The sequence below is a fragment of the Muntiacus reevesi genome, chromosome 22 (assembly GCF_963930625.1).
Source record: "Muntiacus reevesi chromosome 22, mMunRee1.1, whole genome shotgun sequence".
NCBI classification, from domain to species: domain Eukaryota; kingdom Metazoa; phylum Chordata; class Mammalia; order Artiodactyla; family Cervidae; genus Muntiacus; species Muntiacus reevesi.
Window position 1 is genome coordinate 11,539,860 of NC_089270.1, and position 23,072 is coordinate 11,562,931.

Genomic DNA, 23,072 nt, shown 5'->3' on the forward strand with positions numbered 1-23,072 from the left:
TGCCCCTGGTCACTAGCGACACAGCTACCCGTCCCAGGGACCTGCCAGGCCTGACCTTTCTCCTCCCGTGACTCCTCTCGTTGGGTGAAGGTTCGGAGCTGTCTTCCTGTGGGACAGCGGCTCCTCCGTGGGCGAGATCACGGGCCACAACAAAGTCATCAACAGCGTGGACATCAAGCAGAGCCGGCCATACCGCCTGGTGACCGGCAGCGACGACAACTGCGCCGCATTCTTTGAGGGGCCACCGTTCAAGTTCAAGTTCACGATTGGCGTAAGTGGGCTTCTCTGGAGGGTGGTTTTAGGGGAGCTTTGTGGCTTGTGCGTAAAGCCAGCGGAACCTAGACCTGTTAGATGCTGGTGGCAGCATGCGTGCACAGCGTTCGTGCCAGGTTGGCTGGGTGATGGTTCCAGCCCTTGGGGGTGGGCAGGGAGCGGGTTCACCCTGGGACCATGTGGGTACTGGGCGGGGGGCACATCTGACCAGGCGAGTGTCCCGGCCCGGAGGTACCCTGTTAGGGGAGCCCAGGCCCGAGGCAGCCTGCCCTCTGGTTGTGCCAGTGTGAGGCCCACTGAGCCACCAGCATGGCAGAGGAGCTGAGCTCCAGGGATGTCTGGGTCTGTTCCCTCCAGCACCTCCGGGGAGATGGATGAGGGCAGGGTCACGCCGGTAAGGTGACACGTGGTGAGCAGAGTTGGGTGCGCTCCTGTGGGGCGTGCTCTAGATGCCGAGTGGAACCACACAGCCTGCTGGTGTGAGTGACTGCAGGGCCCCGGTCCCCGCAGCTTTGCACGTGGGCCCTACCCTCTCAGCCTCACTTGATCCTTCTGCAAGATGGGCGTGGGACACGGGCGTGAGAGATTTTAGCCATGGAGGTGAGCTGTGCACAGCGCCCTCCCCGGGTCCGGAGCGGCCCCGAGGCTTCTTTCCCGCCTGGGGGTCTGAGGCTGGAATACAGAAGGAAGAGTACCACCTGGGGACAGCCCACCGGTGAGTCTCGGGGCGGTCATGGTTCCGAACCTGCCCTCCAGCGTCTCTTGTGAAAACACTGCAAGGCCCTCAGCCCTGGTGCTGGAGGTGGACGTGACCTTGCTGAGCTGCAGAGTGGAGGACACTCGGCCCTTTATGGCCGGCTGTGTCGCATGGAGGTGGCTGAGCTGGGCTTGGCCAAGGTCCGGGGACGTATCCAGAATGTCAGTGGCTTGCTGAGGAGTCCTGTGAATTCTGATGATGATGCAGTGAGTCATGAACAGCGGGCAGGGCGTGGCTGGACGGTGGTGAGGGTTCTTGGCGGGCCCCTGGGGTGTCCCGGGGACAGGACCCAGGCCGTGGGCAGCATTTCTGGACACGGGTCTCGGCCCGGCTGCAGAGGGGCTTCTACAGGTTCCCTGTTGGTGGTGAAGCGGGGTCAGTTTTATCCCAGGGCCCCCGAGCAGGGGGAGGCACAGTGGGCGTGGCTCCTCTGCCCTTCAAGGTGGACAACCTGGAGTCCCCCCGACCCCCCCGCCCCAGCACCTCCCAGAGGCTGGCCCCCGGGGCTGCTGGTCAGGGTGGGGTGGTGTTCAAGATCGTGTTTCCTGAGCAGGATAAGGTGCTCTGGAGCACGGATGAGTCATGCTGAGTCAAGTAGCTGGGCTCCCTGCGCGGTGCCCAGCGGAGGAAGGAGGGGAGGTTTCCGTGGCAACCAGACTTTCCCAGCTCATTCCCCTGGAGCTAGCCCGCCCAGCTCCCCACGCCCCACACACACGCTGTTTGTTTTTACTTGGCTGAGCTGTGGGTGGGCAGGGCTCCTTTCTATCCACCCCCTGCCGCCCCCCTCAGCCCACCCAAAGATTTAGTTGCTCTTCACAGATGTGGGTTAGACCCAGCAGCTCAGTGGGGGGTAAGTGGAGCCAGGATTCGTTCCAGACTTGACCCGAGCCTGTGCTCCTCGCCTCTGCCGGTCTTCCCTCCGTAGTATGTGTCCACGCCATCGTACGTGTGCCTGATGAAATGATGGCTCACCTGGGGACCTGGCCGAAGGTTCTTCCCCTTCCCACACTCCTTTCTCATCTAGGAGCACCACCCTCGCCCCCACGGCCCCGGCCGACATCTGTCTCCAGGGTGGGCATGCAGCTTGTCCCCAGGTCTTCCTGTGTAAGGACCTAGCAGAGATTAGAAGGGGCTGCGGACCAAGAATGGGGTCCCTGGGTGGCAGCCCAGCACTGCAGCTGGCCAGTTCTGCGGCTGTCAGGCTGGCCCTGCCTCTGAGCCCCCCCTGGAAACAGGGTGGGCACAGCCCTCCTCCACGGCCCCCAGAGCCGTAGGGATGAAAGGAGAGGTGCTCGTGGACGTGTGAATGTCCATAAGGAGCTGTTGGGCTTCTGTTGGAAAAGATTCTAACAGGCCCAGTTGGCCTCGAACAGAAAGGACAGGAGGACGCTCGGGGTCCCCAACACCCTCCTAAATGCCTCCTAAAGGGCTGATGGCAAGATCAGCCTGTGACTGCTCTGTGTGTACCTGGCCTCAGCCCAAAGTAAATCTGTAACGTGAGGGCCGCCCATTGGTCCACATTCCAGCTCCTACCATCTTCCTCCTGACCACGTTTAGGGCCGTGGGGTAAGGGGTGGGCATGAGGAGCCCAGCGGGGTCAAGTTCAAGTTGCTGCCTCAAAAAGGAGTAGCTGGTGTTCTGGATCAACTCTCAGGAGGCTCGGACCCGGGTGGAAGGAAAGCAGTGTTAAAGAACACGTTAGCTGGCCACCCGCCCACATGCCGGCCTGAGCGCAGGGGTCCTGTTGTTTTTCCTTCTTGTTCAGAGTTTGTTTAAAACACCTTCTCCTGTTGGCAGAGCGAGAGTGGAGACAAAGCTGAGTCGTGCGCACCTGTAGCCAGACGGTCCAGGTTCCGGCCCGGCCCGCCGTCCTTGTTTGTCTGAACCTGAAACAGGCTGAGAGGTTGCAGGAGCATGGGGTGGAGGTGCTGAGATTCCAGTTCCCCCAGGAATTGACCCCATCCCACTCGGGGAAGTGATGCCAGGGTCCAGGGACCAGCTGTGAGACAGGCCGTGGGCAGCAGTACCCTGTGCCCAGGGCTTTAGGTTCCTCTTCAAGGCCCTCAGGGTGGCCTGAAAAGAGGGCAGGTGGACCTTGCCCATCCCTGCCTCTCCCATGGGGCCTTCTTCCTGCTGAGGGCATCCCTGGGCTAGGTGTGTCTGGATGTGTGGTCACAGGCCCGCTAAGCATCGCTAGCTCACCCGCCTGTCTGCACCTGGCCACCTGCTTCTCCAGCCTCTACCTCCTCCTCGGGCAGGTGGGCACTGCTGGAGCAGACACCTCTGTGACTGTCCATGGTCCATTCCATAGTATGTGTGTCTGATGAAATGATGGCTCAGAGCAGGAAGCGTTGGGGCCTTCTTTGCCCCAGGCCCGCTCGTCAGACTGTGGCCGTGTGGTCTGGGACTGGAAACTGCCCGCCGCGTCTCCCCAGGCCTCTGAGAGCAGAGCGCACCCTGGTGGACGCCTGGCCTCCCCTTCACCCAAGTGGGCTGCACAATCAGCCTGGGTGTCTCACATATCACGCCATGGGAGGAGCTGCACTTCCTTCTAGAACCTTGGTCTTCACTGTAATTGCGAGTATCACCTTCCTAGAGACATCAACTTTGAGCTTGAATGTGTGAGGTTTCCGGGCTGTTGTGGTTTCCCGTGTCCTTACGGCAGGGCAGGGAACAGCTTTGCGTTCAAGTGCGTCTCAGGTGCCCGCCCTGCACTGGCCCTGGCCTGGGCACACAGCTGACCTGAGCGGTCCTTAGTCAGCACAGCCTCGTGCCAGCTTTTCAGAGAGCTGTGTGCGTGTCCATGGGGGTCATGCCGGAAGGTCAGTGGGGCAGGGGGTGACCCAGCCAAGCTCCGTGGATGGTCAGTGGCCTAAGGAGGGTTCGAAGGAGCCTTTTCATTCTCCATCAGGTCCAGTGGTCACTCTGGCAGGTCTGTGCAGGGCGACAGGAGAGGCGGGGGAGGAACGTGGTGCTCCCCCCCCAGGCACTTGGCAGAGGGACCCGACCTCGCAGAGGGAGAGGGAGCTGGGTTTGGGAGGGCGTGTGGGCTGAAGGGGGCAAGGCAGCCTTCCAGGTCAGGATGGCACCCACTCCTGGGGTGCTGACCACGGAGTGTGGGGGCGGTGGGCCTGGGCATCCAGGCTGTTTGGTCCCTCTGCAAGTCTGTGATGCGGGATCAGGGGCAAGTGACCCAGGGTTTCCGCGTGCAGGTAGGGGTCCCGCTGCAGGACCCCGCCAAGGCTGGTGAAGCCAGCGCGGGCTCCGGGACACCCGAGCTGACAGGCTGGTCAGCCGTGGGGCCCGGTGGCTCTGTGACCCCGTCAGTGATTGGACGCGGTGCATTACCTAATTACTGCTGGTGGCTCCCATCTCGGGTTTCTCGGTCGTGGGGGGAGGGGTGATGGGGGGATAATGATGGGTGTAATGACCGTGGGGGAGGTAATCGTGGGGCACAGGTAATGACAGGGTGGGTGGGCGTGATTAGAGTGGGGAGGCTCTTGGGGGTGTCCATTGACACTGCCCCAGGCAGAGCTCTGGCCTGGCTGTGCCTGAGGCTGGGTCGGAGTGGGCCAGGCAGGACAGCCCCCTCCCCAGGGGCCTGCCGGATGGCGCCGCCCCTCCAGGACTGGAGGGGGTCTGGGGCTCCGGAGCCCAGCTCTGTCTTCTGAGCCCTCCATGGTGGTTCCCCCAGCCCGGTCCTTCTTTGTCCTCTGGCCTCCCCTCCCCGTGGAACCAGCTATTTTTAGTCCCCCGTTTTTTTTTTTGTTTTTTTTTTTGGTTAATGCGCTGCTCACTGTTCCTCCCTTTAAATTGGCTATTTTCAGGAGCAGACATCAGTCTCCCGCTCATCTGGGCTCTTGGCTCCAGCGGCAGGAAAAGCTGACGGGGAGACTTTCTGCAGCCACAGCGCCTGGCCCCCGGGGGTGGGGGTGGGGGGCGTCTGACCCTTGCCGGTGGCCTGCTTGGTTCAGGGGTGGGACGACAGATGACAGACAGGTCCACGCGTGTGACATCGCTGTAGGGTTGGGGGTGTTGAGGGCGGCAGGCGGGCAGGGGAGGCCTGGTATCTGTGCTGACCTCTGAGCTGGGTGTGTAGGGAGGCTAGTCCTGTTTTTCAAGGAACCACGGTACCCGGAGTTGGACAAGCCAGCATTGCAGGGTGACCCAGGGTCCCACTGGTTCATAGCGTGTTCCTCACGCTCCCCCCAGCGTAGCCCCCCCGTTTGCCCCGTGGCCTGTTCCACCGCGGGCCGCTCTTGGCATGCTGGATCAGTCACAGGGACCCAGGGGGGCCGACCCAGTCCCCTCCCTCACCCCCCTCACCACCCAGGAACCCAGAAGAGCAGGGTGGGGTCAGCCAGTAGAGGTGTGGACAAGAGGACCAGACGTGTGGGCAGGCGTGCAGAGCAGTGGTTGAGTCGATTTTCCTTTGACCTCGTGCAGGAGGAGCCGCGTCTGCCTGTCTGTCCTCCCATCCCCTCGGGGTGGTTCTGGAGGACTGAGAGATGCCCTCCCACCACTCGTCCTGAACCACCCCAGGAACACAGGCCAGTCGAGGCCCAGCAGCCTCGCTCGCAGCCCTGGGGATGGCAGGCCGCTGGCCGTGGGCCTGAGGAGTTAAGGATCTGACCCTCGGGCTCCCTGCCCGGCTGGCCTGCCTGCCTGCCTGCCTCCTGTCCAGGGCCGAGAGCCAGAGCTTACACGAGAAACTGGAGACCTGGGTTCCCAGAACCCTGGGCCGCTTGTTGTCCCAGGCCTGGTTGTCCCCTAGGGAAAGAAGGGTACCTGAGGCTCCCCAGGGGGTCTCAGGGTGGTAGGCTGACTGTGAGCCACGGTCGTGGGGAAGGGCAGTCAGAGGGCCCAGGTTGGAAAGTTCATTCATCTTGATGGATCACAAGCCTGCAGGGAGATGGCTGTCCTACACCTAACTCAGAACACGAGCCTGAGAGCTGGGAAAGCTGGCCTGAGAAGCAGGATAAGTGGATGTGATAAAGGAAAAAGGCAACACGGGCCATCCTGGCGGAGGGGGTAGCGTAACCTAGTCACTGCCCCATCTTCACATTTAGAGAGCCAGTTCCTAGGCAGGTCGATAAGTCCAGCGGTCCCCAAGGAGAGAGGAGTCTGGAATTCTCAAGGAGGAAAGGACAAACTTTTTTCTGTCTACATTCCTTAGGATTATGTAATAATAATGTATCCTGCGTGAGGACGTTTCTGGAGAAAACCTTCTGGCTCATCCTGTTATCTTAAAATGTAAATATGGGAGTGGGTCTAGTGAGGTCTTTACAGCCTCCAGACATTGTCTTGATTCACTGTAGTTGGAGAAGGAAATGGCAACCCACTCCAGTGTTCTTGCCTGGAGAATCCCAGGGACGGCGGAGCCTGGTGGGCTGCCGTCTATGGGGTTACATAGAGTCGGACACGAGTGAAGCGACTTAGCAGCAGCAGTAACTAGTTAAAAGTATATAACTCCGTTGCTACCACTAGCAAGGGGGCACTCTTTCTGCCCCTTTTGATGTCTATGTCAGAAGCTTTCTCTATCTCTTTTATATTTTGATAAAACTATTATACAAAAGCTCTTGAGGGATCAAGTCTCTGGCCCTGGGTTGAATTCTTCTCCTCCGGAGGCCACGAATCCCAGCATCTTCTGTGGTTCAGCAACAACCTTTCAACGTGGTGCCCCAGTGTCTGTGCTGAGTCCAGATTTCCCTCTCCCCACAAGGACCCCCGTGGTGTTGGGTCCGGGCCTGCCCACCCTCCGGGGCGTCATCTCACCTTGACGACACGCATAAAGACCCTGTTTCCAGTGAGGTCACGTTCACAGGTCCTGGGATTTCAAGCCACCTGTAAACTTTATACACAAGAACGCGCAACTCCTTCCAGCCCAGCAGCTCAGGCTTTAAAACTGCCGGTGGTTTCCCTCGGCAGGGGCCGGTGATTTGCGTTGAGTCGAATGGCTTTTCCTGCAGGTGGGGCATCTGTGGCCAGGGGTGCAGGTGACCCCGTGCACCTTTAGGAGAACTGACAACACCTGTCGCTTCGTGCGTGCTTGCAGGGGGCAGGGCGCGGGCTGTGGATTGGTGGCTTGTGGGGTTTTCAGAGGATCACACTCTGACGCAGGCCCTCCTTGACCCAGGAAAGAACAACTTCATTTACTCTTTCAGGTAATGGAATTACCCCTGGAGGTCACATCTCCTCAGACTCTTATTGCCAGGAAGGTCATCACCACGGTTTAATTTCTTTGAAACCTCAGTTCGCTCAGCAAATGCTCAGATGAGCGCCTGCTGTGTGCTGGGCCCCAGACCAGGCTCCGGGAACTCAGAAACAAGGCCTCACAGTTTAGCCTCACTCAGCATAGGGGTTCTGAGCTTGAGTGGACTTCAGAGTCGGAGGGAGGGTAGCATTTCTGTCTGCAGACGTCAGGGAGCATGTACTCACAAAGGAGGGAGGCCTGGCAGGCAGAGACGGACCTGGCTGAGGCAGGGGGCTGAGCCAGACCTCCCGGCGTGTCTGCTCAGGGCTCCTGCCGAGCTTGGAGGGCTCCCATGGGCTGGCATTCGCATGCATGGTGGCCATGGGCCTCAGAGCTCGTGGAGAGCTTTCCCGAACTGCCTGTCCCTGGATAACCGTCCCGTTTCCTGCAGGACCACGGCCGCTTCGTCAACTGCGTGCGATTCTCTCCTGATGGGAACAGATTTGCCACGGCCAGTGCCGACGGCCAGGTGAGGTCTGGGACACGGGGGGTGGGACGGGGGGTGGGGGGTGGTTCGATCATCTCTTGGGCCTCTGGTTGTTGGGAACAGACAGATTCGGTGAAGCTGGTCTCTGGACAGCTCCCTCCCTCCCTCCTCCCAGGATGTGACCATCTGATGCTGTGTCCTCAAAGTGTGGTAACCCCATCTCTCTGTCAGTCTCCTTTTAAAGGAGCTCGAAATTCATCCAGTTTCGATGAATTCCTGTAAAGTCACAGTTGCCAGCCCTCTTCATGGTGAAGCGGGGATGAGTGGGAGGAGCTCAGTCAGTGTGCTGACAGCTGGGTGTGCACACATATACGTGATCCACATGTTTGTATTTCCTGAAAGATCTTCATCTATGACGGGAAGACGGGAGAGAAAGTGTGTGCGCTGGGGGGAAGCAAGGCTCACGACGGCGGCATTTACGCTGTGAGTATGGGCCCGTGTTCACGGCCTGCTCTGTGGTTGTCGGGCCTGTCTGCTTTTATCATCATCCGTATGCATGTAGAAGTTGGAGACTTGAGATGAGGGGTCAGAAGTGGGGGCGCTGGCAAAGACCTTCAAGGTCACTGCGGTTCAGGGTGCCGTGGCCTGCAGAAGTCCGTGGCCGGGATGCTCGTCCCGTCCTTGCCCTGCGTGTCCCACCACCTCCTGGGCTGTCATCCCTGCTCAGACACTGGGGCTGTGGACACAGCTCTGGTGTCTGAATCTCCTCCCCTCTGTGGAATGCGCTGACCCGTGACCACCATTCGTTTGAGTAGATCAGCTGGAGTCCTGATAGCACCCACTTGCTCTCTGCTTCCGGAGACAAAACCTCAAAAATCTGGGATGTCAACGTGAACTCTGTCGTCAACACGTTTACCATGGGCTCCAACGTCCTGGACCAGCAACTAGGCTGCTTGTGGCAGAAGGACCACCTCCTCAGCATCTCCCTGTCCGGCTACATCAACTACCTGGACAAAAACAACCCCAGCAAACCCCTGCGGGTCATCAAGGTAAGGCCGGGCTGCAGAGCAGCTCAGCCTGCAAGGGCTGGCTGGAGGGGAGGCGGGCGTCCGACCGGAGAAGGGGCAGCTGAGGCGAGGTGGAGGCCCAGTGGAACGGCAGGACGTGGGTTGCTTTGGGGATGTGCGTTTAGCAGAGAAGAGAGGCCAGGCGCCAAGTTCCCCCTGAACTGCTGTGAAAGCTGGGCATTTAGGGCCGTGGCCCTCGCCCCTGCTCTCGTGACTTATTTGTCCCGAGGGGCTCAGCCTTCCTCGGTTAGGAGCCCACCGGCTGTGTCCCCTGCATCAGGCAGGGGACCAGGAAGATGCTAAGTCCCGAGACGAGGCGTGTGGCGGGGTGTGGCCGCAGTTGTGGGGAGCCCAGCTGGCCTTGGAGCTTGAGTGGGACGATGTGCAGGGTGTGAACGTGAGAATGAGTGGGGAGGCACTTGTCCCGTGTGGTTAGGGCAGGGTGGGCACCAGGGAGTGGTGGGGAGTGGGGACGTGGAAGCGGATGTGGACTTGGAGAAGCCCGTGGCGTCCTCAGGGGCAGAGGCCCGAGGTGTGGGCAGCAGGGAGCGATACTGCGGGGCAGTGGGGAGGACCCCCCTTCCCTGCCTCCCGTCCTCACCTCATCGGGACCACTCACCCAGGCCAGCTGGCCACCAGCATCTGCCCCGAGTGTCCCGTCTGGGTGGGGCCGTGCCTTCTCCCTCCCTGGGAAGGGATAGTGGCGTCTCAGGAAATCGCAGCCAGACTGGGAACTCCTGTGTCCTGGGCCTCGCTCTGACCCACCCCCCGCCCCCCGCGGGCCTGCTTCTGCTGTGGGTGGGTGCTCAGGGTTGGCCTCATCTGCCCTGGCGGCCTTGGGTGAGACGTGTTCTCAAGGGAGGGGTCTCCATAGCGCGGCTTCAAGCGGCTCCCCATCCTGGGGCTTAACCCCAGCACCTCCTCACGCCCTGTTCACTCAGCTGCTTTAGGGCCATGCAGACAGGCTCCGGGAGGCGCCCGGGCCCCGCGGCCTGGAGGCCCGGCTGGGATTCCTCCCCGGGGGCCCAGTCCCTCCCGCAGTCAGTGGGTTGCCTGGCCCTGCAGCGTGCGTGCACCCCACAGTCCGTGAGGTGGCGGCTTTCGTGGGCTCGGGCTCCTGATGACCGTGCCCACGAGGCGGGTGCCAGGCCAGGCCGTCTGCCTCCTTAGGCCTCGTGTGGCTAGCTCGTGGGTCCCAAGGGGTGTTTGGTGCCAACGTCGGGCTGCGGGTGAGCCCAGGAACAGGCTGGAGTTAACTCAGCTCTTCTCAGCACGTTCAGGTCATCTGGAAGTTTCCATAAAGGGTTTGATGCCTGGCCAGCCCCATCGGGATGTAGTCAGAGACCACAGGAAGCGCTTAGGGGCCGGTGCTTTTAAGGTGCGCCCAGGTGATCCTGTGGCTCGAGCTGGAAGCTACATCAGAATCGAATCACCTGAGCGGGCCCGCTTGTTAGAACACGGCAGCTGGGCGGCTCCCAGGGCTCACAGCGTTCATCTGTGGGGCGCGGGAGAGCCCCAGTGCTCACAGGCTCCTGGCAAGGCCGCTTGCTGCCCCAGAGGGGGCAGGCCAAGTCCCCAGGCATCCTGCTGCTCACAGGTTCTCTCGGGGTCCCCAGGCTGCGTGGGGCGAGACTCCCGGTGAGGTCACGGGTGGTCTGAGGGCCACGCGTTTAAGGAGAAGGCCTGGTGGGTCACTGCCCTGTGGGAAGGATTCAGGGTCCATGAAAATCTGTGTACCTTATCTCTGATGATACACCTCACATCGTGGCAACAGTCAGCAGTGCTCAGAGGGCTCCGGCTGCATCTGAGGAGGAAAAGGGCTGTGATCAAACCCCATCTCTTAGGTTCTTTCCATCCCACGAGCAGTTAGTTCAGTTCAATCACTCAGTCGTGTCCAACTCTTTGTGACCCCATGGACTGCAGCACGCCAGGCTTCCCTGTCCATCACCAACTCCCAGAGTCTACTCAAACTCGTGTCCATCGAGTCGGTGATGCCATCCAAGCATCTCATCCTCTGTTGTCCCCTTCTCCTCCCGCCTTCAATCTTTCCCAGCATCAGGGTCTTTTCAGATGAGTCAGTTCTTCGCATCAGGTTGCCAAATATTGGAGTTTCAGTTTCAGCATCAGTCCTTCCAATGAATAGTCAGGACCTATTTCCTTTAAGATTGACTGGTTGGATCTCCTTGCCAGTCCAAGGGACTCTCAGGAGTCTTCTCCAACACCACAGTTCAAAAGCATCAATTCTTCAGCACTCAGCTTTCTTTATAGTCCAGCTCTCACATCCATACATGACTACTGGAGAAACCAAAGCTTTGACTAGACGGACCTTTGTTGGCAAAGTAATGTCTCTGCTTTTTAGTAGACACATCACGTCGTGGCAACAGTGATGCTCAGAGGGCCCCAGCTACATCTGAGGAAGGGAAAGAGCTGTGATTAAACCCCACCTCTTAGGTTCTTTCCATCCCAGAAGCAGTTAGAAAGGGAGGTTAAATGCCCCCTTTCGAAACAGGCGTCTGGTTGTAGATGAGTTGCCGATCAGGGAGGGATCACTGCCCTGGGACTGCCCTGGTTGTGGAGGTCACAGCCCTGGTTGGGGGCGGGGGCTCAGGAGAGAAGAATCCTCCCGAGCCTGGGGCGGCAGCTAGAGCCATAAGCTGTGTCTCTGGGTGGAGACTCTGGGCCATCCAGTGGCCTTGGGGTTCTGCTTCTGCGAGGGTTGGGCCCCCAGTACTGCTCCTCCACTTTCCTGCAGACCCAGCCCCAGGTGGGGGCTTGTCCTCCGTGGCTGGGGAGGGGAGGGCGGCTGCCTGGGTCAGTCTGCACAGACCTGGGCGCTCTGCTGGGGCTCCCACTAGACCCCTGTCCTCCACACAGGTCAGGGTTAAGTGCCTGGGTGGGGAGGGACCCAGATGTCAAGGGGCAGGGTCAGCCGGGGGTGTTGTTTCAGGCCCAGGAGGGCAGTGGCCTCTCCCTGGGGCTTAGCTGGCGGCAGCGAGCATTTGACAGTTACCGGCTGGACTCCGGCGTGTCCTCAGCTCACCCCGCCCATCTGTCTCCTCTGCAGGGTCACAGCAAATCCATCCAGTGCCTGACAGTGCATAAAAACGGCGGCAAGTCTTACATCTACTCCGGGAGCCACGACGGACACATTAATATCCTTTGACTCACAGCGCTGGCTCCTCCGGCCCTGGCAGGAGAGATGGGAGCTTCCTGTTCTCACGGGCCCATGGGCCAGGCTGGCCAGGTGGCGGCCACGGGGCTCCTCTGCCCGGTCTTGGCCGCCGAGAGGTGGCCCAGTCGACACTCGGGCCCTCCAGCTCCGGGTCACGGCCTTGACCTGATGGCTCACTCACTCTGCGGCCTCAAGGGGTTGGTTGCTGAACTTCCCTGTTCGTGCCCTGGTCCCGGCCTCACCCCTCCCGAGCAGCAGAATCCACGTGCGTTATGATGTGGAAGGACTTAGAGCGTTTTAGGGGGTAGTCCCCTTGTCTTAAAAACGGGAAAAGCGAAGCTCAGAAACCTTTGAGTGGCTTCCACTTGGCGATAGCAGAGCTGGGCAGAGCCCACACCCGTCCCCCCGTGTGGGGTTTTGGGGTCCCCCCGAGACGTTCCCGGCAGCCCTTCCAGCCCCTCCCTCTAGGATGGCCAGTGTTGGAGGGGTGGTCTGCAGGGCCTGGGTTGGCGAGGCATCGTGGCCACAACCCGGCCCCTGGCCTGTGGCTGCCTTGCCCCTGGAGGGGCTTCCCAGGCCCTGCGCTTCCCCCCACCTCCGTGGGCCTGCCTTGTCTGCAGGGTTCCCTCCTGGGAATGGTCCCCGAGGGAGGAGGGCAGAGGTCCCCCTCCACCCCATTAAAACAGAAGAGGGTTATGATTGAGGTCCTGCCCCGTGTCCCCCAACTCCGGACACCGTGCCCTCCTCCCTGCTCGTCCCTGTCCCGGGAACCCCGAGCAGACGGTCCACACCCCGGCGCCCAGCTGGGTTAGCCTGGGACCGATTGCTGGGTGGCACCTTGGCGCCCATCAGCCAGTCCTCACGGCACAGCCCACCTCCCACTGAAGGTGCTGGGCTGGACAGCAGGCAAGAGAGAGCGAGGGGGGGGTCAGGGGGCATCGGCCCAGGTACGCGGGGTCCCTGCGGGGCTTCCTTCTGGGCCCCCTCGGACAGAGGCACCGCTGCATCGTGGCAGGGCAGCGCCATCCCGCCACCTGCCCGGTTCTCGTGCTCGAGACGGGTGGACTCTCCCACTGGGTGCCCTCTTGCTGGTTGATCACAGCGTCCGCTCCCTGAAATCTGGAGCTGAAGGTGCACGAAGAGGTTCACTCGGCCCTGTGCCCGCCGTCCCATCCCTGACGTGCTGCCCGGGACGGGGCACGGGCCGTGGCCTCCCCGGGGTGGGCACACACCACATCCTGTAGCCAGACTCTTCCTTAACCCCCCGCCCCACATTACTGGGATTCCGAGACGGGGGAGAACGACGCGTTTGCCGGGAAGGGCCACACGAACCAGGTGTCCCGGATGGCCGTGGACGAGCACGGGCAGCTGGTGAGCTGCAGCATGGACGACACGGTGCGGTACACCAGCCTCACCCTGCGGGACTACAGGTGAGCTGCCGGGGCCGGGCGCGCCCCCCGCCGCCAGCCCGTCGGTGCCGGGGTCGCCCTCGGGGGGCCCGGCTGACCGGCGCACCCAGGGCGGAGCCACGGGCTGGCACCCTGCCGCGGGGGCCCCTTCACCCCGCCTGGGAGGCACCACGCTCGGCTCAGTTCTGTGGCGTTTTCCTCCGTTGACTGTTCATTAAGAAGTGGTTTGTGTGTGCAGATTTTCCTGGGATGTGTCTTTGTAGTTTTAACCAAAAGTGCTAAGTCCCTCAGTCACGTGCAACTCTTTGCAACCCCATGGACTAGCCCGCCAGGCTCCTCTGTCCATGGGATTCTCCAGGCAAGAATACTGGAGTGGGTTGCTATGTCCTTCTCCATTAGCCAAAAGTAAAGGTGACAGTTTTCACCCATCCCATTAAAAGTACCAGTTTTTTATATATATATATATGTTTTTTTTTTTTTCTTTTTTAAATTACATTGTGGACGAGACTGGTTATGGCCGTGGAAGAATGGGGAAGTGAAAGTGCTAGTCTCTCAGTTGTACCCAACTCTTTCAGACCCTATGGAATGTAGCCCGCCAGGCTCCTCCGTCCACGGGGATTCTGCAGGCAAGAATACTGGAGTGGGTTGCCATGCCCTCCTCCAGGGGATCTTCCCAACCCAGGGGTTGAACCTGGGTCTCCTGCATTGCAGGTGGATCCTTCACCCTCTGAGCCAGATTCTCTGGGAGGTTAGGACCAGAACTGAATTCTCTCTGAATCCAGGGAGTGCTAGCCAGGGTGTCTGGCCGGTGCACGTGGGGCCTGACCCAGGACAGGGCAGAGTGGGGGCGGCCTCGGTGCAGATGATGGAAGTGCTCCTTTCACCTCCTCTCGCCACCCCCACCCCTCGTCCCAGCCCCCTATCTCGACTCTATCTCTCTCCTAGAGTCGGGGAGTCTTTCCTATTTCCCTCCCGTGTCTGTTCGACAAAGGCTCCTTCGGCCGCGATCGGGCGGAATTCCCACCCGTCACAGAGCGGCTGTGGTCCTGCCTTGAGTGTGTGTCTGTGCCTGCCCTGCACCCCTGGAGACTTAACGCGTCCTTCTCTCCACAGCGGACAGGGAGTCGTGAAACTGGACGTCCAGCCGAAGTGCTTGGCGGTCGGCCCCGGCGGCTACACCGTGGTCGTGTGCATTGGCCAGGTACGGCTCCCACCCGGGTCTCACCAGAAGGTCCGGGCTGACAGTACCTGCTCCTCACGTCCGCCCACAGCCGTCCACCCCATCTTTACCGAGAGCTCTCCTGCACGTGCTGAGGCCTCCCACGTGTTCACTGAGTCCTCAGCAGCGCCATCAGTTAGGCCGGCGTCATCCCCACCTCACAGGTGGGGAAACCGAGGCACAGAGGCTCAGCTGCCCCAGGGCTGTGTCCGGCAAAGGGCAAAGCTGGGATTTGAACCTGGGCAGCCTGGTCAGAGCCCACACTCGAGGGTCGGATGCCCTGCAGGGGGTGGTCCCTCAGCCCTGCGGCCCCCGAGGGGCACAGCCAGTGTGGCTGTATCCACGCATTGCAGACCCCAGCCCTGCAGTGCTTGGCGCTGTGTGGCTTGGGGTGTTTTCCTCACCCTCTGAGCTTTAGTTTTCTCATCCCTTGTGGCTCACAGGGAGGGTTGCAGGGAAGTACACAGCAGGCTATTGGTACCACCTCCACGAGCGAGGAGGCTGAGAGTGACTGTGCTCCCACCCCGAGGCCCTGTGATGGTGGAGGGTGGCGCCTGGGCCTCTGTGGGGTCTGCTCTTCCAGCCCTGGCAGCCTGAGTTCTCATTCAGGGTGGTGAAGGTGTGTCTCTTCATGCCATTTCTTGAAATTTCCGGAACACACCGCCCTTGACTGAGACCCAGCCCTGACCCACTTTATCCAGGACGCCGCTCTGCAGCAGACGCCGTCTGTCGGCAGGGCTGAGCGTCCCAGCGTGTAGGTTGGAGGAGGCAGGTGCAGTGGAGCCCCCGTTGGCACGAGTGACAAACCCGCTCCAGAGAGCTGTCTTTCGGATCCACCACCCCTCCTCCGTCCTGGGAGCTTAATTGCTTCAGGGAACGTGGATTCCTGTGTGTCCTAGATAACACGGCCCTCCTGCCAAACAATTACGGCAGACAGCGGGGTGGCCAGTGGGGGTGCATGAGGAATCGAGAGCTGGGAGCGCCGTAACAAGTGTGGGAAAGACTGGAGGTGGCCTTTCTAGAAGGTCACACCGCGAAGAGCTCATGGGATCAGGGAAGAGCTGCCTGAGGCTCTGCTTAGAAGGGACTTGTGGGTACAGGGTCTAGTCCTGGGTCCCCAGTTTCCCAGGTCCATGGCCCATGGGATCAAGGTGTGATGACTGCCGTGTTGCATTCTGTTGTTCCCCTGCTTCTCTCGGGCTTCCTGACCAGAACTCCCCATGGCCGGTCATAGGGTCTGCAGACTGTGCTGGAGGGGCCCACGGTTCTCGGTCAGGGAGCAGTCACATTCAGGGCTCGTCTCTGAGACTGGAACCAGAGTCTAGACAAAGGCCTTCCGTCTCTCTGTCGGGCGCAGGGCAGTAAGGGCGCTTCCTGAGTCGGGCTGACGGCGCGGGTGAATGTTTGTCCAGGTGCGTTTTCAGTAGCAGATTTTAGGGAGGGTGCTGCCACCCATTGGCTGGGCTTCTTCACCTACTCCACCCCACAGCAGAGTCCACAACACACCCCAAGGGTGACAGAGGGGGCTGCCTGCCCCCGGGGACCGCTGGTGGCTTGAGCCGGGATCAGATGGGGTCAAGCCAGAGCTGTCACAGATGGAGGCCACGCTGTTGGGACAGTCCAGTGAACTGGAACCAGGACGGGTAGCAAGGGGTGGGGGGGGTGGGGACAGAGGAGGGTTACCGTATCGGGGGGCCCTGGGCCATGTGCAGAGGGTGGGAGACGCAGCATGGTGGCCAAGCAAGGCTTTGAGGTCTCACGGCCCATGTGTGGGTCCTCGCTTAGCTCTGAGAACCACAGGGCTGGCTTGCACCTCGTTTGCTCCTATGTTGACAGGAGGTGACCCTGCCACCCCAGGGACCTGCAGGGCGCATGGTTCACACGAGGCAGGCTCCAGCGGCTGGTTTCGTTTGCTCTTTATGAGGCACTTCGTTTACTCTGAGCCCTGAATTTCCATACTCAGGCTCTCTAGGCACCGCCGGGTTTTTAACCCTGGGAACCCAAGGCTCAGGACGGTTCATGAGCCACATGTGTCCATCCTCTGCCCCTCCACCCCTGCCAACCCCCATCCCGGGCAGCAGGTGGCTGAGCCAGGATCAAGTCCCGTCTGTGTCGGCAGAGCCCTTCTGTAGGGCCTGGACCCCTGGGCGCTCAGCCCCGCCTGCTGACTCTGTCCTGCCCTGGCAAACAGGAGGGAACTGAGGCAGGAGCTGGCTGGGGCGGGACGAGGGAGTGGGGTGTGTCGTGGGTGCCTCCAGGCTGCTTAGCCGTGAGCCATCTGTCGGGTCCTCCCCTCCCTGCTGGGCCTGGGGACAGACAGACAGCCTCCGCGGACCCGGACTCCCAGCGCTGCTGCCTGCCCTCTGGAGTCAGGGCTCGGTTTCCTTTCTGTCGGGGGTGAGGGGGCCTCCAGCACTGTCCCCGGGCTCTGGGGACTCACTGTGACGTTGCTAGCTGTTTTACACACCATGGTCGAGGTTGCAAAGGATGTTTCTTTGGACAGACCTGAAAGGCCAGAACTTCGAAGTCTGGCCGGTCCTGTTCATTCTGGTGTCAGATTTGAGACTCATGACTGCCACGCGCTGTGTCTTCTTGAACCCGGGACCACTCTGCTCAGCAGAGCTCGGGCATCACGCCCGACGGTGTGTAGCTGGAGGAAGTCAAGTTCAGAAGCAGCGGACGGCTTACACAGACGTCCGTGCGGGCGGTGGGGACAGCGCCATTGATGCTGAGGAGTAACACCGGGGGCCACGGGGCGTGTCCGGCCCCCCGACCCCCAGACGGGGCCTGGGCCGTCTGTCCCGGGCCTCTGCTCTAACCGCTGTCTGTGTGTTCCCCAGATCGTCCTGCTGAAGGACCAGAGGAAGTGCTTCAGCATCGACAACCCCGGCTACGAGCCCGAAGTAGTGGCCGTGCACCCGGGCGGTGAGACCGTGGCCGTCGGGGGCGCGGTAAGGCGCTGTCCCCACACCCTCTGCCCTGGGGTCTTTGAGTGATCTGGGGGAGGGCGGTCAGGGCTGTGTGGGTGCCAGGCTATCTCCTGCCGCCCAGGTGAGAGTCTCCCTGGGCTGCCCGCCCCCCAGGAGACCAGGGTCCCAGCAGTCAGCGGGCTGTGCTGGGGGCCCAGGGCAGGGCAGCCCTCAGCCTGGCCGTCGGTCCTGGGGGCGGGTGGGGGAGCCTTCACGCCCGTGCAGTGCAGCGCCCGCCAGAGGGCTTCAGTTTCCCCTGACTCTGACTTCCTGTCGTCATCCGCTCCTTCCCCTCACCTCCTGGCCCCTGAAGGGAAGTGCCTGGACCCCGCAAGGGTGGGACGTTTGCTAGGAGAGGGGCCTGGTGCCCGAGGGGATCTGCCGGGCCAGGGAGGGGCATGGGGTACGGGGCACGGGGCAGATGGTAAGGCTGGGCGCACGGTCAGGTTGGATGAGGGGCCTTCGCTGGAGACCTGACGCCTGTGTAGGTGCTTCTCAGAACTCGGCCTGCGGACACCTGACCGGAACCTACTAGAAGTTTTGTAAAAAAAAAGCAGTTTCATGAGTGCCCAAACACCCATATCACAATGGGCGGGCGAGGCTGGGATCCACAGTCTAATGTGATTGTAAGATCATTAACCTCTTTTCATGTAATTCCGCCCACTATGCTAAGCCAGCAACCAGAGCTGCTGCTGGCGTGTAGCACGTGTCCTCTGGCGCCTGGGGACGAAGGGGCAGCTCTCCTGGCACCTGAGCTGGCACGTGGCCAAGCCGGGCAGCGGTCGGCAGGGGAGGAAAGGCACTGCTTCTCACGGATACTCGGGCCCCTCTCTCCAGGCGGAAGGGCATCGGGAGTGTTGGGATGGGTGGGGCGGGGCGGGCGCACGTGTTGTCTGTGGGCACGTGCACCCAGGTCAGGGGAGTGACCCACCGCCCCTCTGTCCTCCCGCAGGACGGGAATGTCCGCCTCTACTCCATCCTGGGCACCACGCTGAAGGATGAGGGCAAGCTCCTGGAGGCCAAGGGCCCCGTGACCGACCTGGCGTTTTCCCACGACGGCGCCTTCCTCGCCGTGTGTGACGCCAGCAAAGTGGTCACGGTCTTCAGCGTTGCCGACGGCTACTCGGTGAGTGGTTGGCCCCCCACCCTGGCCCACACCGGGCAGCACAGATGGCAGGAGGGGTCCACAGCCTCTCTCCCTGGTCATCACTGACGGGTGGATGCATAGGACACGTGGTTTTGCTGCTCCGGGAGCGTGAATGATGTGGGCCAAGGAGACTTCCCCTGCCGTCCAGCAGTTTGTGGGCTCATAGAAAAATTACCCAAAAGTTAGGGGCCTGAGTGGGAGCGAGGCTGCTGTGAAATTGGGCCGGTAGGTTCACCTCGGCGGTATAGCTCAGTGACTCCTGGGATCTTCTCTGTCAAAGGGCTTAAGCTAGGTTTTTTTTTCTTGGATCTCATTGCCACTTAAAGTCTTGCCAAGTGTGAGTGCGGGTCGTCCCACCGTGGCCTTGCACTCAGGGTGGGGGTCCCTGGGCAGGAGACGGGTGAAAGAGGACCCCAGAAACTCATCCGGCCCTGAGTAGGACAGCCGATGGCACTGGCCTGGGAGGCGTGAGACACCCTTAGACCTGTTTCACAAGAGACTGCACTCCGGAGGGCTCCGGTCACCCTCTGGGTGTGAGGGAGCTGGTGTGATTGAACCGCAGAGCAGGTTGTGGGGGGCGGGGACTCCCTCCAGGCCCCCCCACCAAGCCAGTCTCTCCCCAACCCCACCTCCAACCCTTAGGATAGCTTTGAAATTTATAGCCGAGTCCAAAGAATTTGCCACCTAGATTCTACCATTACCATTTTACTGTGTCACGTTACCCATCTAGTAATCTAATTTTTTAGTGCATTTAAGTGTACATTTTGCTATTAAGTATATCAGCCCACATATTAGCTAGAGTTTAGTGGTTTCTTAGTTTTATTTTTGGCTGTAAAATTTACATGTAATGAAGGATGAATGAGAACATAAGTATACACTCATACTTTGTGTATGCCTGAGGCCCACACCTCCGTCAACATAAAGAACATTTCACCTCCCAGGAGGTTCCTTCTACCCGAGTAGCACATTTATCAAATCCTGTGTTGATCGCATCTTAAGTGATTTCGTTTGCACATGCCAAGTTCACAGCATGCTGAGTAATCAGCAGAGTAGACTCAACAAAAAATGGAAGAGGTCACTTGAAAATCACAGCTAATCTAGGAATTAAGAACAAGGTGGAATACTCGAAGTAAAAGCGTTCCTTTAGTTAGAGAACGTTAACTTTCTGTCCATGTTGACCCATTTGGTAAGACAGCCGCTCGAGGCTGGGACACGCTGTGGACAGATGTCTGCCTGCAGTGGCGCGTGTCTTGGGGGCAGCCACTTCCTCCGTCCATACACGCACAGGGCCTGGTCCATGCCAAGCAGGACCTTCTTGTGCTTTCCATTCCTGCTTTTCTGACTGTCCCCTCCCTAGGGCAGAGAGCTCTGCAGGCGAGTGGGCACATGTGGCCCATGGATACATGCTAAGGAGGACAGCCCCAGGGTCCCGGGGTCTTGGGAGGGGCGTGGTGGCTGCTGCTTGATCTTGGGCTGCCCCTTTCTGTGCCTTTGAGCAGTGGGCACCCTGGTGGTGTTACAAGGGGTTGGTGAGTTGGTGAGAAGCCTGACCCTCATGAATGTTAGATGAGATGATGCTCACTCACTCTGGCCCAGACCCTGACCTGCCACCTATTTTCATTCACATCCAGGAGAACAACGTTTTCTATGGACACCATGCAAAGATCGTCTGCCTGGCCTGGTCTCCGGACAATGAGCACTTTGCCTCAGGCGGCATGGACATGATGGTGTACGTGTGGACCCTGAGTGACCCTGAGACCAGGGTCAAGATCCAAGGTGATGCTCCCGCCCACCTTGGCTCCCCAACCAGCTCTGGAGAAGCGTCCCCAGGGCCTGAGGGTCCCTTCTGTGCTTTTGGGGAGGTGGCCCCCTCGGGAGACCTGGCCATCCAGCAAACATCTCTGCTGGTCTAGGCGAACATGCAGAGGACACCCGTGTGCCCAGCGTCCATCCAGGACGGATCTCAGTCCTCCTGTCCCCATCTCCCCACCTCGCGCCACCTCTTGTAGCCTCTGGTCCCTTTCCCCACAGGGAGCCTTTTATGTTGGATATAAATGGAATCCTCTACTATTCAAAACAGTTCTATGTCAGCCCCCCCCCCCCCAAGAGCTCTTTCTCAGGTGGTGGTGGGGGAGGGACACGGGTGGGCTGTCCCCCACACCGGTGGGGGTGGGCAGGTGCGCTCCTTGGTTTAGGATGGGAGTGGGGAGCACAGCAGACTTAGATGGGCCATCCTGGTCTCGGCAGGAAGCAGCGCTGGTTTTTTAGGAGGACTCAAGTTCAAGGTGCAGCCAGGAGCGCTCAGAGTAGAGGGTGGGAAATCCATTCCTTGGGTCTGGGCTGTGGCGGGGCGGTCATAGGTCACTGGATGTGCACTGGCCTGAGGTCAGGCTATTGTGTGCAGGGGTTCCCTAGCCTTGTATTCTCTGTTTTTCTTTTCGTTGTGGCCTTGATCGTACCAGAATTAACACTGTAGTGTCTCTGTGTTGTCTGCATATTGTTGCCTTAGGCACAGAAAGACAGACTTGCACCCCTGGGGGGAGGGGCAGTCCCGCCCCCCTCCCGCCCCCCCATGGGCGGTTCGTGGTGGTCAGGACTCTAATGGCACCAGGAAGCTGCAGCTGGGGGTGGCTGGCTGCAATCACCAAGTGTCAGGGGTCCCCCAGGGGTGGGTGGGGATGCTGAGGAGCCCGGCCACTGCCCCTCCCATCACCGAGACTCTTCCCCGCCGAGGCGAGGGGGTCTGGTTGAGCAGGAGGATTGTGCTGGGTTTCTCCTGCGACCCCTGCGGGTGATCTCGGCCCCGGGTGTCCCCGTGGCCGCAGAGCTCAAAAGCTGCCTCCTCCTTCTCCCCAGATGCGCACCGGCTCCACCACGTGAGCAGCCTGGCCTGGCTGGATGAGCACACGCTGGTCACGACCTCACACGACGCCTCTGTCAAAGAGTGGACAATCGCCTACTGAGGAGCCCTCCTCACACAGACCCGAGACCGAATCAGGGACGCGGGGTGAACGCAGCTCCGCCTCTGTCACTCCTCTCTCTGCCCCGCCCCTGCCCCGCCTCCCGGGGAGGGGCCTCACCTCGGCCCCGCCCCACCCTGTCTCCCGGGGGAGGGGCCTCACCTCGTGCCCGCCCTCGGCCCCGCCCCCCGGGAGGGAGGGGCCCCGCCGCTCACCTGCCAGCTCGCTGGGCCATCCTGTCTGTCTCAAGTTCTGAAAGCTTTAGACCCTGACCGTTTGCACATGGGAAATCAAGCGGGCACGTTCAACCACGTGCGGCGCCTGACTCAGACCCGCCGCTTGCCGCCCAGAACATTCCAGAGGCAAAGCCTCCAAAGCACACAGGCCCTCCCGAGGCTCCCGGGGAGTCTGCCGCCCCTCGCGCTCCCCGCCTGCGGGTCCTCCCCGGTTTCTGTACCCGCGGGAAGGGGGGCCGGCAGGGCCGATGCTGTAGAGCAGGTGGTGCTGCTTTCAGGCCGCCGGGCGCACACGGAACTCCGCCTTTCACTGTCAGTTTTTGTGCTTGGTTTGAGAATGGATCGTGGGTTTGTTTTCTTTTTTTTTTTTCCAGTGTATCTTAATCCATGCCTGTCAGTGTTGACTGCGCTGCCTCCAGGCCTTCTGATCCCTTGTTAGTGGGACGGGAGGCTCCCTGCTCACCAGTTCACTCTTGTGCTTTGATGTTTTTTCCTGTCTTTGGATCCTCCTCTGCCCTCGAGAGAACAGATTAATTTAAAAGGCAAAGATGGAGTCACTGTAAACTAACTCGTCCTCATTTACACCTTCCTTTCTTTTCCAGTGCGGAAATTAAAATAAGTATATAAAGCACGGTGATTTGGAGTCTCTTTGCGTTTGTCGGAATCACTGGTAAAATGCTGGCTGAGAGCGGGCCCTCCCCTTGCACTTGTGAAAATACTTTGAGCGCTTTAAGAGATTAGACAGAGAAATAATTAAATATCTTTTCTCTTCACTGTGGGTTGCTGACTTTGTGTGATGGGGACACGTGGAGGGGGGGCTGGAAAGCTACATGGGACCCCATGGCCTGCAGCCTTGTGAGATGACTCAGGAAGGCATGGAACCTCAAGATTCCCCTCCTTTCCCAACTCCCCAATACTGTGTGTCCTGGACCACCTCACTTCTCTGCGCCTTAATTTGTCTGAACTGAAAGCATCGGACAGGTTGAGCTCAGTCCTGCCTGGCGCTCAAGTTCTGGGGCAGTTCGTGACCTTTCTGGTACTGCCTTGAGAAGTAAAAGATAGTATGCATTTTCCAATGTTGAAAAAAACTAAATTCCCAAGAGTTTAAATTAGTATTGGAAAGACTATCTTATTCTTGGCTAGAAAGACAGCATCGTAAAGACGTCTATAAATTTGTAGTCTC

The 23,072-nt window shown here is 60.1% G+C and overlaps 1 protein-coding gene across 1 annotated transcript in view; it reads left to right on the top strand.

The window, feature by feature from the left end:
- The window catches only part of WDR1 (WD repeat domain 1), a 41,074-nt gene extending 18,548 nt beyond the window's left edge, over positions 1 to 22,526 (top strand). The window contains exons 5-15 of the mRNA XM_065914252.1: positions 91 to 271; positions 7,675 to 7,752; positions 8,113 to 8,193; positions 8,526 to 8,759; positions 11,842 to 11,929; positions 13,223 to 13,379; positions 14,472 to 14,559; positions 17,418 to 17,528; positions 18,499 to 18,672; positions 20,325 to 20,469; positions 21,550 to 22,526. Of these exons, the coding sequence (XP_065770324.1) occupies positions 91 to 271; positions 7,675 to 7,752; positions 8,113 to 8,193; positions 8,526 to 8,759; positions 11,842 to 11,929; positions 13,223 to 13,379; positions 14,472 to 14,559; positions 17,418 to 17,528; positions 18,499 to 18,672; positions 20,325 to 20,469; positions 21,550 to 21,656 (1,444 nt within the window). The 3' untranslated portion in view covers positions 21,657 to 22,526. The remainder of the gene's footprint in view (positions 1 to 90; positions 272 to 7,674; positions 7,753 to 8,112; positions 8,194 to 8,525; positions 8,760 to 11,841; positions 11,930 to 13,222; positions 13,380 to 14,471; positions 14,560 to 17,417; positions 17,529 to 18,498; positions 18,673 to 20,324; positions 20,470 to 21,549) is intronic.
- Positions 22,527 to 23,072: the final 546 nt, after the last annotated feature.